Source organism: Podarcis vaucheri (assembly GCF_965113315.1).
Source record: "Podarcis vaucheri genome assembly, chromosome: 1".
Taxonomy (NCBI): Eukaryota; Metazoa; Chordata; class Lepidosauria; order Squamata; family Lacertidae; genus Podarcis; species Podarcis vaucheri.
Genome location: NC_138759.1, coordinates 72,995,950 through 73,013,394, shown reverse-complemented (window position 1 = coordinate 73,013,394; position 17,445 = coordinate 72,995,950). Strand labels below are relative to the sequence as shown.

The 17,445-nt window shown below is 42.5% G+C and overlaps 1 protein-coding gene across 2 annotated transcripts in view; it reads right to left on the bottom strand.

Annotated features, from left to right (window-relative positions):
• Positions 1–17,445, bottom strand: part of INSC (INSC spindle orientation adaptor protein) — a 145,940-nt gene that overhangs the window by 3,379 nt on the left and 125,116 nt on the right. For both annotated transcript variants that reach the window (XM_082194013.1, XM_082194012.1), the window contains exons 9-12: positions 15,818–15,996; positions 4,696–4,762; positions 4,440–4,595; positions 2,668–2,744 (exon numbers count right to left, since the gene is read on the bottom strand). In XM_082194013.1, coding sequence (XP_082050139.1) covers positions 2,668–2,744; positions 4,440–4,595; positions 4,696–4,762; positions 15,818–15,996 — 479 coding nt within the window. The remainder of the gene's footprint in view (positions 1–2,667; positions 2,745–4,439; positions 4,596–4,695; positions 4,763–15,817; positions 15,997–17,445) is intronic.

Below are 17,445 nucleotides of genomic sequence, written 5' to 3'. Positions count from 1 at the left end.
TGTGTGTGTGTGGCCACATACCTCAAATAGCAAATCAACATTCTAGAATTGATTTACATGTTTAGATGTACAGGTATCAGAATGGGCAACATTATTAAACGACAGCATTCCTGTCGACAACAGTTTCATCATTTATGTTCCCATGTTAGTTTGTCTGTGCCTAATTAAGCTGATGCTTCCGGATGCTCCCATCATAAGGATATCTGCAATCTGTAACATTTAGGTTGTGATGTCATGTACTTCTGTGGGAGTAATCCCCGTCAAACTCAGAATAGGCATGTATAGGAATGTGGTATTAAAAACACATACTTTTTTTCTCTTTTTTCTAAAAGCCATGCTTCTGAGATTTCAGCACAGCTGTAATATGGGTGCTTGAAAAGAAAGCTAGGTCTCTGCTAAATTTCTTATTTAAACTAAACTAAAGTAAACTAAACCAGGAGTGGACTTTGGTAATATGGTGCCCTGAGCAAGGACTAAATTTGTCCAACCCCACCCCCTCAAAATATTTCTTATTTTCTCAATAATTCCTTCTGGTACAGTTGCTTTCTTAATGGATCTTCTCAATGGGCTCTCCAGTGCACTATGTCATAGTTGCGGCAACTCACTTGCCCATCTGACCGTGGCCTAACTTTGAGTAGGTGCCTATATAAATATAGGTATCATCATCATCATCATCATTTTGTGCCTGCCTTGGTTTGGTGCCCTGTATGGGGAGACTGTCCACACTGCCCAAATACGTTGCTGAACCAACCTTGCTAACAAATTGCTTTTGGTGGTGCATGGAACAACATTAGACTAAGTCCCATTCAGGCTTCTATTGAGTGAAGTTGTGCATACTGACCCTGACCCTTTGTCCCTTGCTTTGATTTTGTGGCTTAATTTTGGTAGGGGAATCTGCTAGTTTCCACCGAATAAACTAAACTGAATCTATTCTTTAAAAGGACTGCTTAAAACCAAGCTCTCTGAAAGCATCCCTTCCTGAAGACCCTGAAATCCCTTTACTGGCAAAAGGCACATTCATTTCTATGGGGTTTGTGCCAGTGAAGCACTTTGAGGGTCAGTCTTCATTTTGCTCTCAAGTCTGGCAAAGATTTATAGTGTGACCTCAGGCAAGCCACTTCATCTCCCTACTTAAAACTGTTCAGACTTAAAATTGACATAGGAATTGTCTCTGCCCAGTACTTAGCATACAGCTGCTTCCACCCTGATTGGTGTCTGTAAGCATTACCATTATTTCAAAGAGTAAATCACATGATTTCCAACCATTTGGGGACAGAAATATGAGTGCAAAACTCAGTTGCACAAAGAAATATTGTCCACTTATCAACATTAAAAAAAATGTGCCTATTATGGGAATTATTTTATTGTGTCATCAGATGGGAGGTCACGAAATTCTGAGCATTGCTTATGGCAACATGATAATCTTTCTATTAAAAAAATTCTTATAAGCTAACTGCCCATGCAATGAAAATAAAAAATGGTTCCAGACTAACAGGCCTCAGTACATTGAAATCCCTATTTCTGGTAACATCCTGGAGGCAAATTTGTACACAACACAGTGGTATCAGGAACAGAAGAGACCTAGATCATAGTAAAGCTTGTATACACTTGCTTGCTTGCTTACTGGCAAGAGTGCACCTATTAGAGTGTTGTGAGTTGAGGCGGGGCAGCAGGCTGCTTGGTGAGACCCTTCTAACCCCTGGGCCCAGCAAGTGTGAAAATATAGGGCGATGTTTGCCTGGGTGATGGGCCATTAAGGAGAACAATTCTTTAAAAACAATTAAACAGTTCTTTTAAAAAATCATCAAACAGTTCCCATTGCCACTAACCTGTAAAAAGTGCATATTAACAGCATTAAAAAGAATAAATACATTGCCTAAACTTGCAGCAAATCAGTAAACAGACCCCAAAAGCACAAACCCCCAACACCATACAGTTGCCTGCCTGGTTCTTTGTTCTTGGGTTTCACAAAGTTCTCAGTTCAAGTAAATCAACAGCTACAACGGAAGGGTTCACAGCATTAACACTCCATGAGGGTCCTGCTTCTTCCATAGCCACAGCTGTTGGAGTGTTAATGTTTGATCACTGTTTAAGCACATACTTTGCAAATTAAATAAATAATAATAATGAAGAATTTTGTACACCACCCTTTCTCTGTAGATCTCACAATCACAGGATGGGTCACAAATCCGCAAAGCCAGATTTGCTTTATCTCATACAATGCTATGCAGGTTATCTACTTTAGTGGTCTTTAGTGGTAGCACCCTTTAAATAAAACTACGTAAATAGCCAAACCAGATGATCCCTTAAGGGCACAGGACCTCTGAAGGTCTCCTGCTAAAAGAGGCTTCTCCACTTCAACAAAGGAAGCAACACATGAAAAGGAAAGTGTGTTTGGGGCAGCCTCTTTCATATAGATTAACTGGGAAAAACACATATTTAGTATTCTATGTATATCAACTCACGAGGTGTGGATTTTGGCATGGAACAAGAGGATTTTGAAGCAATATTTCTCTAGAAATTTATACTAACCAGCAACAAAAGGAAGCTCTAATATGCTCTTTAGATATGAGAGAGACTACAAAACACATCCTACTGTGCTAAATATATTTTCAGTGTATAGAAAGCCCATGGGAAAGCTAAAGGCAAATAATTAGATGCACTTACCAAACATGCAACAAGAACAGAATCACTGTTATTTCTTTTGGTAGGAGACCTGCAAAGTTCTATGAGGCGCGGAATACCTATATATTTTGAAAAGAAGATTGAAAAGTGAGTAATTTCAAATCTCCACAATTCTCAACATTGCATCAGTGTGATATACTTTCCAGATTTATCCGTTTCAGTGAAAATGATGATGAATTCAGTAAAAAGTGATGCTAGAAAACAAGAAAGGAACTTCCCTTGTGTGTATTATAAAGAGCTGAAATGTGATGTATCAGTTTAACAGTGAACCGTAGAAGCATCACTCAGAAAGCACCCATAGTTCTGTTTTCACAACCAGGGAGTCTCTATAATTTTGGGGATGTCCCCTTAGTTCACTCTATCATTATTCTATTAGAAAAGGTATAGAATTGCCCCCCTGCCCTCCCCATTTTCCCACATCTGGAAGACCCCACTTGTGTCACTGAATGACTGTAGAGCAAGGGTGGTAATTTCTGCCTGAGAGTCAAATGTGGCCTCCACCATCTCTATATGGCCCTCAGGACTCTGAACAGGACACACCCCTCCATAAACCACACCATTTTTGGCACCCAGCACCCTCCTCTGGTGTTTTTACCAGACCAGAATGTGTCCTTGAACTGAGATATCTCTTGCTTTTCTGGATGGAAGATGGAGAATGGTGTGGCCAAACTCACTTTCACAACACCCACCATTGCTATGGAGCCTCCAGAAGGAAACATGGTCCTCAGATTGAAAAAGATTTCCCACTTTCCCCGCCTCTTACTGTTTTCTGAAAAATACTGTAAAAATAATCAACTGTGTTTTGGAGGATTAACAAAGTCCCATATAAGGTGTTTTGTTTGGAAAGCTGAAAATGCTTTAAAAGGAAATGCTGTCATAGTAAGAGATTCAAAAATGAAGAAAAATTGATATATGCACCAGCTGTGATCATGGAAATCATTTAACAGTTGTGCACATGTCAGGTCCCTGCTCAGGGCCAATTGAAGATGTGCAACTTTCACTGTCTGCAGGATTAAGCTTTTTGAACAGTGTTGCAACCTGTTTTGTTCATTTGGGTTAGCAGGCAAAAAAAAAACTAATTCTGCAACAGTTGTGTGAATTGCCCTTTGCACACCCATTTGTGCTTCTTTTTGCCTTCACAACCGGACTTTTTTCCATGCAAACTAAACATCCATTAAAGTACAGTGGTACATTGGTTTGCATATGTCCTGGTTTGCATACATTTTGGATTACAAACACGTCAAACCCAGAAGTGTGTGTCCCAGTTTGCAACCTTTTTTTGGATTACAACCCATATTTTTTTTTGGATTACAAAAAAAAATAAAAAAAAAATGGAGGCCCCACTGGTGAAAGTGTGCCTTGGGTTTCAACCTGTTTTGGTTTACAAATGGACCTCTGGAACGGATTGTGGTTGTAAACCAAGGTAAACTGACCCCTGCAATTGTAATGCAATGAGTAACATGGGAGGGGAGATCTGTACAGTACTGCTGAAGACATACAGGTGGTGTAGACTGGTTCAGAATTGAGTCCATACAGAAGGATTGAAATTCTGCATGGATTTGGGGGGGGGGGGAGAAGCCTAAACAGTAGCAAATGGACTGGCCCTCTGATGTAGCACAGCTGATAAGAGGGTATACGGAGAGCAGATAAGTGAGACCACTTTGACAATCAAAGCAGCTGCTTCCTCACTTTGACGGATGCAGCATTTTGCATATTTTATACAGTGCCAGCATGTTAAGCATTAAAATTCTTACAACTAAGGTTTATGGCTGCATGTGCCACTTCGGGATCACGACTCAGCCGGGCGAGCGTAACCGCAGCTTTTTGCTGAACTCGTTCGCAAGCAGCTACTTCTGGTGAATTCCCAGATGACGATTTCTCAAACAGCATTTCCATTAAAACTTGAACACCTACAAAGGAGTGAAACACTGTTGATAAGCATCCCAGGCTATAGTGAGAATATTCAGGACAAAAAGCAGAATTAAAAAGGATGCAGCATGGTTTGCATACCATTTCCTTGGATTATTTCTGAGGCACACTGGTCCAGGACAGACATGTTTGCTAATATCGTCACAACCTAAATTAAAGAGAAACAACCACTTTAAATATTACATTTCACAATTCTTACCATCACCATGCATTTAAGACATGTCCTTCTAAGCTGCCAATTAAGTATCAGCACCTTCGATTTTCTGAGGTATCTTTTATTGCCACCTTTTCAGAGTAGCTCAAGGGAAGCCAGATCATTATTTCCGCCTCCCAACAGTGCTCTGTATTAGCTGAAGTTTCCATAGCAAACCCCACAGAGAGCACATTATAGTAATCCAGCCTAAAGAAACCAGTGCTTGAACTGCTGTGACCAAGCACTCTAGTTCAGAAATGGTTGTAGCTGTTATACCAGTTGCAGTTGGTAAAAGATGTTTCTAGCCACTGAGACAACCTGGGCCTCCAGTAACAGAACTGCACCCAGAAGCACTTCCTGGCTGCAATCCTGCTCCTTTATAGGGAGTGCAACCCCATTCAGGGTAGGCAACTGACAAGCTTCTTGGACATGTGGACCATTATGTCTTGCCAGGATTCAAGCTCAGCTTGTTTTTCCTCAACCATCTCATCATTGTGTCTAGGCACTGGTCCAAGGCCTGCACAGCCTCTCCTAATTTAAGTATTATGAAGAAACAGAGCTGAGTGTTATCAGCACACTGATAGCACCTTATACTACATTGTATAATGTAGTATAAACACTCACAACTGGGAAGCACTGGCCTGTGAGCGCTCCAATTGGAGAACAGCCCTTACCAAAGGTGTCAAGGGTTTTGAAGACACTCAAACTCAAGATGAAAGGGAGGAAGCATGCTTGGCAAACCCTCACCATGATCAACTCCTGCCCGGAAACCTATGCCCCCCCCCCCGTGGAAGGACGTGTGGATCCAGAATTGGCCTCCACAGTCACTTACGGACTCACTGTTAAAACCATGTTTATGGAAGACAATCTTACTTGGCTACGAGCGTTCACCAGAGAAGAAGAAGATAGCACCTTGCCCCAAATGCCTAATGACCTGTCCCAGATGCTCCATTGAATGTTAAATAGCATTGGAGATATGATAGTGTTCTGTGGTACCCATAGTGTAACTGTCAGGGTCTGAAAAATGCCCTCCAAATGCTACTCTGTGGACATGATCCTGGAGGTAGGACTGGGAGCATTGTAATGCAGTGCCCCCCAATTCCCATTCCTTGAACCCAGTCCAGAAGGATACCATGGTCAATAGTATCAAAAGCCAAAGAGAGATCAAGAAGCAGGAGCAAGGTTGCACTTCCCATGTCCTGCTCTCTGCAAAGGTCATCCATCCTTGCAATCAAGGTGACTCTGTCCCATGGCCACTGCTGAACCCACACTGGAATGGATCTAAATAATCGGCGTCATCCAAGATATGGCAGTCTCACCACAACTCTCTCCACCACTTCGCCCAAAAAAGTATTTGTTGCTGGTTGATAGTTGCTTCAACTCAAGGGGTCCATGGCTGCACCACTACCTCTTTCAAGGCAGCAGGAACCTTCCCCTAACACATTGAAACATTAACCATGCTCTAGACTTAACCACTACTTGATTTGATAAGTAGGAGAGACTGGAGACAAGATGGCATGTGGTCAGATGTGTGGCTACCAGCGTCTTGTCCACATCAGTTGATTTTGTCAACTGATATCAATGCCACACTACATCATATTTGAGGCACTGGGCACTTTGGCTGGAGTTGTAGCAACTGCAGAGTCAATATCACTCCAAAGTTATCCTCCAAGTGTCTAGGCAGCTAGTCACACCAGGTCTTCAAAAGCTGCAGAGGTCCCTACCCCATGGTGGGAGTCAGTAACCTAACTCGTGATTCCATTGCTAGCATGACTACCATGAGTTGTGGTTGTACAGGTCTGCTCTAGAGAAGCAGGAGTACAACTAATGGGTGAAAATGGTAGAAGAGCTGTTAAGCAATGGAGGTATTGCCCCCCCCCACTGGAAGATAGCCTCTGCCAGAGATGCTTCAGTTCCATCCTGGATTGAAGATCCTGTACTGAACACAGAGCTGAACCAGATGATCACTGAGGTATCTTCTATGAGTTGTATTCCAACAACTCATACTCACAGTAGACCCCTTGAGATCAATGGCTAACTATCTTCCTTGGTTTCAGTGGGTCCAGCATGAGTATGAGTTAATTGGACGCCACATCAACTGATGCCTTGCATCACAGATACAGAGCTATGAAGCAAACTTTGATCATCACCTCTCAACACAAAAGTCCAGCAAGAAAGGAATGTGGCACTTCTGTGTTTTATGCAGTGCACTGCTGCGCTAAAAAATAAATAAATGCTAAACTAAGGAGGTGGCTTGCAAACTAGAAAGTGTGAGAATTGTACATAATGAAATGTACAGAAACACAAGAGCATTTGTTGGGGCTCAGGCGATGCTATTGTAGGGCAAATGCACATGTTTGGATAACATAGCTTGAGGCCCTACCCTGTGTATTCAAACAAACAAACCTCAATGATAGAGTTAAGGAAGCCAAGTTGCCATCAATTTGGCTCTCACTAGGTCATTATAGTAACAAAGGATATTTGTTTTGGGTTGTGTGTCACAAAGGTCTCCTGCTTCCTTCAGCAGTGCCACAGTGTCATCACTCTGAATAAACAGGCCCACTTAGGATGCAAATGACTTGATGAAATGCCAATAGTGACAGGCAGAAAAAATGGGAACTCAAGACACATCTATGTGTTGATTCAATGTTAATTATTAACAGTGTTTCAGGCATGTGTCCCTTCCTTCTAAATGATATCCTGTTAATGAAAATTACTTGCTCCATGGAGAGACTGCACCTCATGCAGCTTTCTAAGCAAAAGATGAAGAATTCAATTAAGGACAATTTGAATACATGCCAATTATTCCACTCCTTCAAGTTATTTGATTGAATCTTAGAAATGTGTGAGTGTGTGTGTGTGTATTTGTGTCTTTTGACTGATGAATTTATATCAGCTCAATGACTCCAGTTGCCCCTTATCCAATTATCCCAAACTATTTCTTTATATGTGGAAGACAAGCAGTGACCATCATGGTGCTGGGAGTTTTATTCAATACCAAAATTATTTAAATGTTAAGAAGACTACCATAATGTATAGATTGGGCAAATTACCCCTACATACATGAGACTTATTCAGTACAAAACCTCATTTAATTAAAACTGCAGACCTAAGACTTAGCATATTCAATCAAACCAGTGGTCCGTAACCCCCAGAATCCCATGTCCAAACATAACAGTCATGAGTTACCAGGTTGAGGCAATCCTAGACTTGCCTAATATTCATAATGCCTGGAAATCAGTAACTTGCAACCTAGGTTCCAACTTTACAGTCTAATAGCTCCTTAGAATTCCTTATCTGGTCAGAACATTTTAACTGCATTGTGCTTAATAACCATTAGTAGTTTTGCCAGTGACAGCAGACACAGTACATACAGTGAGAAACAGAGGCAGGGAGGGATAAGATAAGATAAAATAAGATAAGAGGCAATACAAACTGGCAGAAAAACAAATAGGCAAGTGCTTTGATTCATCTTCATGGAATGACTTGTAATAATTGCACAATAGTTGTGCGATAAACAGAAGTGCAAAAATTCCAGCAATCTGGTATCCTAGGACAACTATATTATTAAGTCCAGGGTGTGGGACAGTGAAAAGAACAAAATGTACTTCCTTCCATGCTGCAGCATTTTTTAAACAGCATAGGAATCTAGTTTATACTGAGCCTCAGACCATCTAGATCAGTATTGTCTACACTGAGTAGCAGCATCCCTCCAAGGGTCAGGTGGGAATCTCTCCCGGCCCCACCTGAAAATGCTGGGGACTCAACTTGAGACATTCTACATGCAGGGTAGCTGCTCATCCACTGAGCTCTGGACTTTCCCTGCAAATAACCACTTCAAAGAGGTGATCTGCAAATACTACCTTTGCTTGCACTGTGCACATTTAGCTCTCTTTTGTGTTACCTTTCTTAGCATTAGCAGAAAGGGGAGGAGCAAGCTGAAGGGGCGGGCCTTGAGAATACACTGCCCCCTACGCAGAGCCAACATTTGACGCCTTCCCCCAGCCCTCACAGTGCCGGCTTAAGCCAGACTTTGGGAAGGAAGCAAGAGGCTCTGCAATCCTAAATGCACATATGGGAGCAAGTCCCAATTAACTCAATGGGACTTACATTGAGTAGACACATAGAGGATTGCACTATAATACCGTCTTGGAGAGTCTGGGGGAAGAAAGCTTAATTTTGTAGAGAAGAAAATTTGGCAATGACATATAATGAAATTTCCCCCCTCGCTATGCTCTCACCTTTTTAAGAATTAGTGCCCTCGTTTTCTGATGGTCAGCATCTCATACAGCAGAGCTGGGAGTCATTATGCTAATTAAATCTTTAATAGTCATAAGAAAACAGCTTTTCATGAGCTTTATTACTGTCACTAACAAGGATGGGGGGAAATGAATCTTAAAACAAAAGTTCCTGTGTTCATTTCAATAGGTGGCAAAGTACATAAATATGGAAGTGCTAAAATGAGTGGTTAATTATCATCTAGCTAAGCAAAATTGCTTCCCACTATGTTTTATTTCACTTCAGTTAATTGCATAAAGTCCAGTTAAGGAAGACTTGCAATGTTTCGTCCAACCTTCCTATCATAGATATGAGGGTTTGGGGAGACTGGGAAAGCAGTTACTGATCTTAACATGTAAATTATAGAAAGACAAAGGGTTCCATCTGAGACAGGAAAAAGGCTTCTATGCGCTATGTGGTTCTTGACTCCAGGTGGTGACCCAATCAAGTCAGCAAAATTAGTTCGGAGGCTTTCATTATGCAGTGTTGATATGCATCCTTCAAAAAACAAATAAATAGGAAAATATATCATAGATTATAAAAAAAAACTTCATGCATCCTTTTTGCATCATCGTTTGACTTCAGTTATCATGTTTGAATATAATGCAGGATTCTGACAGGGTTTTTGATAGTTTGTGGGTTTTTAAGAAGACTCTAAAGGGAGCACACTGGAAGCAAAGTAAAACATTTACTTTACCTGAAAAATGTGTCGAAGATGAAAAACCCTGTTCCCAAGCTTTCTGATGCCCTAATCCTATAATTCACTCTGAACAACTCCAAATGTCAGCCTGTATGATTTATATTGATTGAACTGTGGTTGTAAGTAATTTTTAATGTGTTAGTGTGCAGCTACCTTTCTGGTTTCCTTTATTTCATGACAGGAGGGGAGGGCAATTGCTAGTGGGACTGCAGTATGCAGGAAAGCTTATTTCTTCCTTCCCAGTTGACATCAGAATGAAAATCCCATTCCCACACCTCCAAGGGAAAGACAAAAGTTCCCAGTGAGGTGTGTGTCCCCCATACTAGTAAATTATTTAAGAAAAGTGTGTGCTCTGCATTCAGCGCAGCATTTAGCTAGGTCTTCAGAGTAACACTTTTTCTATGCTACTCCTGCACATCTGGACTAGGGTATTTGATACCATGGGATCCTCAGAAGGATGGCTCCTCTGCATTGGTTTGTCATGTATGTTTTGCAGCTGTCTAAAGGTTCTTTCAGAAGTTACTCTCCAGGCATTCCAAGAATGAATGGGAGAAGGAGGAGAGGAGATACATGCTCTGGCCACACCAGCCCTACCACCAGACTTTTGTGCCCTGAGAAGAAAGTCTGGAGGGGAAATATGCACATTCACTTCACCCATCTACCAGGAATTCCAGTCATGCAGGGTTCTGAATCCCATGGATTCATGCATCCCATCAAATCTATGTAGCCACCACCTTTAGATCTTCCGCCCCCTATGCCAAAGTCTGGGAGTGGAAGCAACAGGGGAAGCGAAATTGGAACCGGGTCAGTATGTGGGGGGGCCTTACACACACCCCAAGCACACCCATTCTTGGAGCACAAGAAGAATAACGTCTGCCATTTGTCTTGACTCAGTTCTTATGTCCTGAAAATGTTTAAATCCTTGTAAACAAAACAGGGATGTATATAGCATAGATCAACACTTTTATTTAAAATATGGAAATAAATTATTATGGATTCACAGACAAAAGTCATTAGATAGCTCCACCCTAACTGCGTTGCTAGAGTTCATGAAAGCACAGCTCCAAAACTCTGCCCTGCTCTTATTTTTATACCCATTACTGGCAATTGTGCCACTTGTTTAATTTCCTAAGTATTTTGAGAAATTTAATTATTGCAATTCATCATATTCAGCTTTGTTAACAGAGACAAAACGATTACCTCACCTCTTGCTATATAAGCAAGGCTTCCAAAGTTGTTTTTTAAATGTGTGCTCAGTCACTTCGTAAATGACTGTGTCACACATGCCAGGATGTATTGTGCAAAAGGCTCCAGAGAAACAAAGATGACGTTAGCCAATAGATACGCTGTGATGTAGGCAGAAAAGAAAGAAAAGAAAAAAGAATCTGCTTCTGGGCCCCATTCAAGCTGCTGGTGTGTTGTCCCAGAAAGCCATAAATTGATTGAGCCCTAAATAAATATCAGGTTTGGAACCCACTTTGTAAAGGGGGGCGCTTTGGTTTGGAGCCACGGAACGGCATTGCAATGCCTCACTTCATTTCTGACGCTTTGGATGTCTCCCCATTAACTATAATGGAAAACTCAACAAACAGCTATAACTTCTTTTTTTAGTTTTGGCAAGCACCAAGTGCCTATAACTTCTCCAATTTCCCCCCCCCCCCAAAACTGGATGACGTCTGGGGTAGTGGCAGATGAAGCTTGCCAAATTTCAGATAGATAGGTGCAGCAGGGTGGTTTATGCAAGGACAGCCTTTTAAAGTTTACATTTTTTTTTAAAAAAGGAACATCTTCCCTTTTACACCAGTTGCTGGGAATGACAAGAGGTCCTGCCTGTGGGCTACCTGTGGGCATCTGATGGACCACTGGGAGAAGATGATGCTGGAGTAGATGGGCTTTGACCTGATGCAGCTGGTTTCTTCCTATGTTCTCCCACCCCTTGCTTGTGTATTTTTTTGGAGCAATGCTTGGTGCACACTTTACCTTGATGCTGGTAAAGCCCTCAGAGAACCAGCACCCTTCTCTTTTGGGCAGAAAGGGTGTTTCACTCCTACTTGCTCTTTGTTTCAGAGAGAAACCTGGCTCAGCCCTGTGGCTTTCTTTTAAGAGCCATTGTGCTTTGAGCTATCAGCGGCAGTAGGCAACAGCAGCAGTCTTCCACTGGTATAGGTGTCACCCTCCTATTCCACTCTCTGCTCCGAACTGAGGTGCCCAAAGGCGCCCAAATCTGCCCTCATTAAGTACTGGTGTGCTTTCTGGTGGAACGGGTCGGGGGGGGGTGTCCTGCATCCCTTGGCCTACAAGGGAGTCCATTGGCAACCCAGTCATTACCCTATAAACAAGTGTGTGTGTGTGTGTGTGTGTGTGTGTGTGTTCAACCATCATGCGTTAACTGGCTCAAAATGGCTGGATATAGAAGATGGGAGATCAGTCTTCAAAAATCTACCAAAAGTATTTACTTCACAATGGGCGTTTCAAGTCTATATAATAGAAGGCATATAGCAAGACCCTATGTTTTGGCATTGATGGAGTTCAATGGATGTGAGGCTAATCAGTGCCAGGTTGGGAAATCCCAGGGAGCCTTGTGTAAGCAGCTCAGTCTTTGTTAAACATATATTTATTGTTAAAATGTGTATGCCACCATATACCCATAGATCTCAGGGTGTTTCACAATATAAATATATACAGTTAGGGAGGTAGAGGTGTTCTCAATGCCTTTTCCATGACTTGCAAACATTGGGACATTTTTTAAGAAGCATTGTAATACCTTCCTTTTCAGGCAGGAGCACCCAGGCATGAGGAACCACCATAGAGTCTGCCTCCCCACAGCATAGTCATTGCTACTCATTGGTAGGGTGCAAAGCAGAGAGGTGCTAGATTGGTGCAGGCCCACCAGCAGGCTGCAGCAGTACTGCTTAGGCCTGCTGAAGGACACCATGAAGAGGCACATGAGAAGAAAAGCGAATTGAAACGGACTTAAATCCATGTTTCCTTATTTGTGGCACAGGCTGTGAAGCACTAGACCGACCAACCTAATCCACCCACCACCTGGATGCCTCCTGAAGTGAACAACTTGCATGTGTCAGAGAAAATTATCTTACAAAAGCCAGCAATGATGCCACAAAAAAGAAAGAAAACACAAATTGCAGTACATTTTCTATTAGGAAAATTGCTTTATTTAAATTTATCATCTTTGTAGAAGCCATCATTGCTGTGTTTGAGGAAATACTGGATAACATTTGATCTCAATTAAATTATCTCTCTTCCATTTTTGGCAAGATGACTCACTGGATAAAAACATCATTTCTATCCATTTGCTCTTTTAATCATTCTAACTTACAATATATTTGGAGTCTGGCATGGCTAATCCATCCATTTTACTGAATGGAGCGATTTGGTCTTTCAAATAGAATGCTTATTCGTGTGGTATATATATTTGTGGGAATAAAGAATCACATTCTTAGCAAATAGACGTCATATAGGTGACTGAACATATTTCCTACACCGTACTGGAGGACTTTACAGAAAACCCATAGAGGTGATCAAATTATTACAGGACCAGTTCTCGTCCCAAGCTAGCTGGGTTCTTTGAAGGCCAAACCAGGCAAGATTTCTCCCATGCAATTAGCAGTTGCATGAATAGCTTTAAAAAAGCAAATAGCAGCTGCAAGACAGCAGCAGTCAAATCAAATGCTTTAACTCTTTGGCACCTGCTGAGGTTCCACCTTGGATAAGGTGCTGCCCCCTCAACTATTTTCATTGAAAGAAAAGCTCCCATTTGCACCAATGGAAGCAAATTGCAGGTGAGGGGGAGAATGATCTCAATCAGGCCTGCAGCAAGGACATAGGGTTAAGCCCCTTCTTTTCCTCCCACCAGCATCCCAGTCTGGATTGGGGGCTCCGTGCCTGCTGTATATTTTTACAAACCAGTCACATAGTTGCTACCACATATGTGGTCGAATGAGTATTTGTAGCTACCCAGGACCTGACCCAGCAAATTACCTCCTTTCTTGCAAAACACATCAGCATTACATAAGAACAAAAGGAGAGCCTGCTGAATTGCCCGTGTGAAACCAGCAAGCAAGCCCTGATCACCAGAGAATTCGCCCCTCCTGCATCTCTCAGTAACTATTCAGAAGCATCACTACCTCTGACCGTGGAGGCAGATCAGAGATATTGTGGCTAGTAGCCACTGAAAGGCTTATTCTTCATGAATTCCTATAATCCTCTTTTAAAGCCATCTAAGTTGGTGGTCATCAGTGTCATGAACCACTTGTTCTAACTCTAAATATCTCTATATAACTCAAAATATCTCCAGATTTCTGTGGCCCTCGAGAAATTCCTAGATTCCAGCTCCCATCGGCCCCAGCCAGCATGGAAACCACAGGGCGGCAGAATGCTCTAATGCTCAGGTCCTGCTTATGGGTTTCCCATGGGTATCTGATTGACTACTATGAGAACAGAATGGGTCTGATCCAGCAGACCCGTCTTATACTATGTTCTTATGGCCATTGGCTGGGCATGAAGCAGTGGCGTAGCGTGGGTTGTCAGCACCCGGGGCAAGGCAAGTAATTTGTGCCCCCTAACCGTGGATTTGCGCCCCTAACCCGTGGATTTGCACACCCTAACCCCCAGATGTCGCGCCCGGTGCGGCCGGCCCCCCCTGCACCCCCACGCTACGCCATTGGCATGAAGGCAGTTCCAGGCCAGAACAATCTGAAGGGCGGCAGGTTCTCTATCCCTGATCTAAAGGATAGTTTGCACTGTCATAGTGTAATATTTCACACACAGTGTCATGGAGCTTTATAGCAGCAGGACAGACCACTGCTCAAAAGAAACATGGATGCTGTTTTACTTTTTCATAGCTATAAAGGTAAAGGTAAAGGTACCCCTGCCCGAACGGGCCAGTCTTGACAGACTCTGGGGTTTGTGTGCCCATCTCACTCTATAGGCTGGGGGCCAGCGCTGTCCGGAGACACTTCCGGGTCACGTGGCCAGCGTGACAAAGCTGCATCTGGCGAGCCAGCGCAGCACACGGAACGCCGTTTACCTTCCCGCTGGTAAGCGGTACCTATTTATCTACTTGCACCCGGGGGTGCTTTCGAACTGCTAGGTTGGCAGGCGCTGGGACCGAACAACGGGAGCGCACCCCGCCTCGGGGATTCGAACCGCCGACCTTTCAATCGGCAAGCCCTAGGCGCTGAGGCTTTAACCCACAGCGCCACCCGCGTCCCCGTTTTCATAGCTATACAGCCATAGTAATTTCTCTCATTCCATTTACAGTGCTTCATTTAAAAAAAGAAAGAAGTGGGGCCTTTAAGGAAGAGAATAATTCCAGAGCTGCTGGCTTGATGATTGTCAGCAGAGATTGTAAACTGCTGGCTTCTTGAGCCAGAGTGCAATGATAGTTGTTAATTAAGCTTCCGTAGCATTGACGTCAATGACAGTCATTCATTAAGCTTCAGTGGGGTTTTGAATCAGCTTTGTTCAGACTTGTGGGGTTTTGCTGGAACTCGCTGGACTCATTTGAGCTACTCTTTGAGCCCAGAACTATATGCTCTAACACAGGCGTATGAGTTGCCAGAACCGTTTGCATCAAAACTTTTAAAGGATTATAAAGACTTGCAGATAACGTATAACAGGTCAGAAAGAGAGAATTGTATACCTCTTAAATATACAATTTGGAATGGAAGCTTAGAGGAAGGTCCTATCCACTCTCAAACTATCACAGTTTTGCTAGAGCAAACCCATATCCCCATTTTTTAAAGAAAGGCTGTTTCAAGGAATATTTTTACATGGTGTCTGAAATCTTTGCAGAGTTACAGCTGATTGTCACATGTTCTCTAAACCTGCCATGTGGGATGTTATTACACAGAAGTGGGATTTGGTGACGTCCATCAAGGAGTTGCAACACAGTAGACACATCACTTAGCCATGGCCCTGAAAACATTGCTCAGAAGAAAATGTGAGCCTCAGGTTGAAAAAGGTTTCCCCACCCCTGTTCTATAGCGATATATAAATGTGTATTCACTTACCTGGTCTCGGGAATAGGGACTATCCACTCTCTGTTTGTCACCACAAGCTGCTATGAGAATATTCATTGCATCCAGCTGAAGCAACATCTCACATGCTATTGTATCAAAAAAAGTAATGTTGGCAAGTGCAGCTGAAGCCAGCAGGAAAACCTCTCCAGAGGTGGCCTCTTGGCACAGTTCTAGATATATAAAAAACAAGGTGATGAAAATATTAAATGAGAACCACTGGATTATCCAAACAAACTTCTGCTAATGTTTACTAAACTAGCTGGGGGGGGTCAGGTCCAGATTTTGTTTTAGCTTTGCATTGCATTCCCCTAACCTTTTAGTTTCCACCATGGTAACCTGATTTACCCTCCGGTGAAACTCAAAACATGCATATGTGTACAGCTAATCACTTCTCTCAGTTTATTTTGTCTGTTTGAAATTGAAACTGGCCACTCAGCTTTTGTGCAATACTGGTAAGGATGAAATCAAGAGAAAGTTAAATCAAAATGCACTTAAATCAGGAGTAGCCTAAGTGGTGTTTTCTAGATGTTGCTAGACCCGTGGACAACAACTCCCATCCTCCCTGACTGTTGGCCATGCTGGCTGGGCTGATGGAAGTTGCAATTCAATACCACCTAGAACAGAGTTTCCCAAACTTGGGTCTCCCTCTGTTGTTGGACTAGCACTCCCATCATCCCTAGCTAGCAGAACCAGTGGTCTGGGATGGTGGGAACTGTAGTCCAAAAACATCTGGAGACCCAAGTTTGGAAACCCTGATCTAGAAGGTCCCACATTCCCTACCCCTGCTTCAAATGCTTGTCTGTGCCTGTAAGTTGAACTGGTTTCTGTGGAACTTACCTTTACCTGTGGATTGCATCCTTACACTCCAGTCCAATGAGGGTTTCTTTTATGGCTACAGAGTTTCCCTTCAACAATTTACATTTTCTTTTTCAATAGAGAGGCCTGATCTAGGTCCACAAAATGTGCAAGCTGATGGAGTCCCCCAATTAAAACAAACGGAAAAGCCTGAATAGTCAGGAGCTGCGTGCTTGCTATCAGAGCATGCACCAAACTCTCAGGACACAATTAAGTCTCTTAAGTGCCACAGTCTACTTTCTCTCCCCCCCTACCCATCCCTGAAATTATCATGGTCACTTATATGGAATTTGATTAAAATAAATCACATGCTTGTCCAGCGTTGAAAGCTTTTTGCTCTAAAGATCTGCCCTGCAGATTTCCTTTTGTTTAACATAACACTTATCACTAAAAGATTACAACATCACCCCAGAAATCATCCACTATTTAGCAAACACATTGCATTATCATTTTCTGAATTGCTTATTAATATTTATTCTAGAAGCATTTCTATTTGTATTGCCCCAGATAGGAAGATAAATCATGAGCTAAAGTCTCTGTGAGCAGACTTCATTAGTGGCCCTGGGTTACTACACTTAGCAGCCTGCATTGGATGTTGTTCAAGATGATGTTATAATACTAAATAAAATGTGATTGTATGGGCAGATGGGTAAAACTAATTGGTCTGTAAGAGTGTAATTCTGCAATTTATCTTGCTATCGCTACAGCCATGCATTTGAGATCTAATCCTTTCACCCACCCTCCCTGGAAGTTCTCTTAAAAAT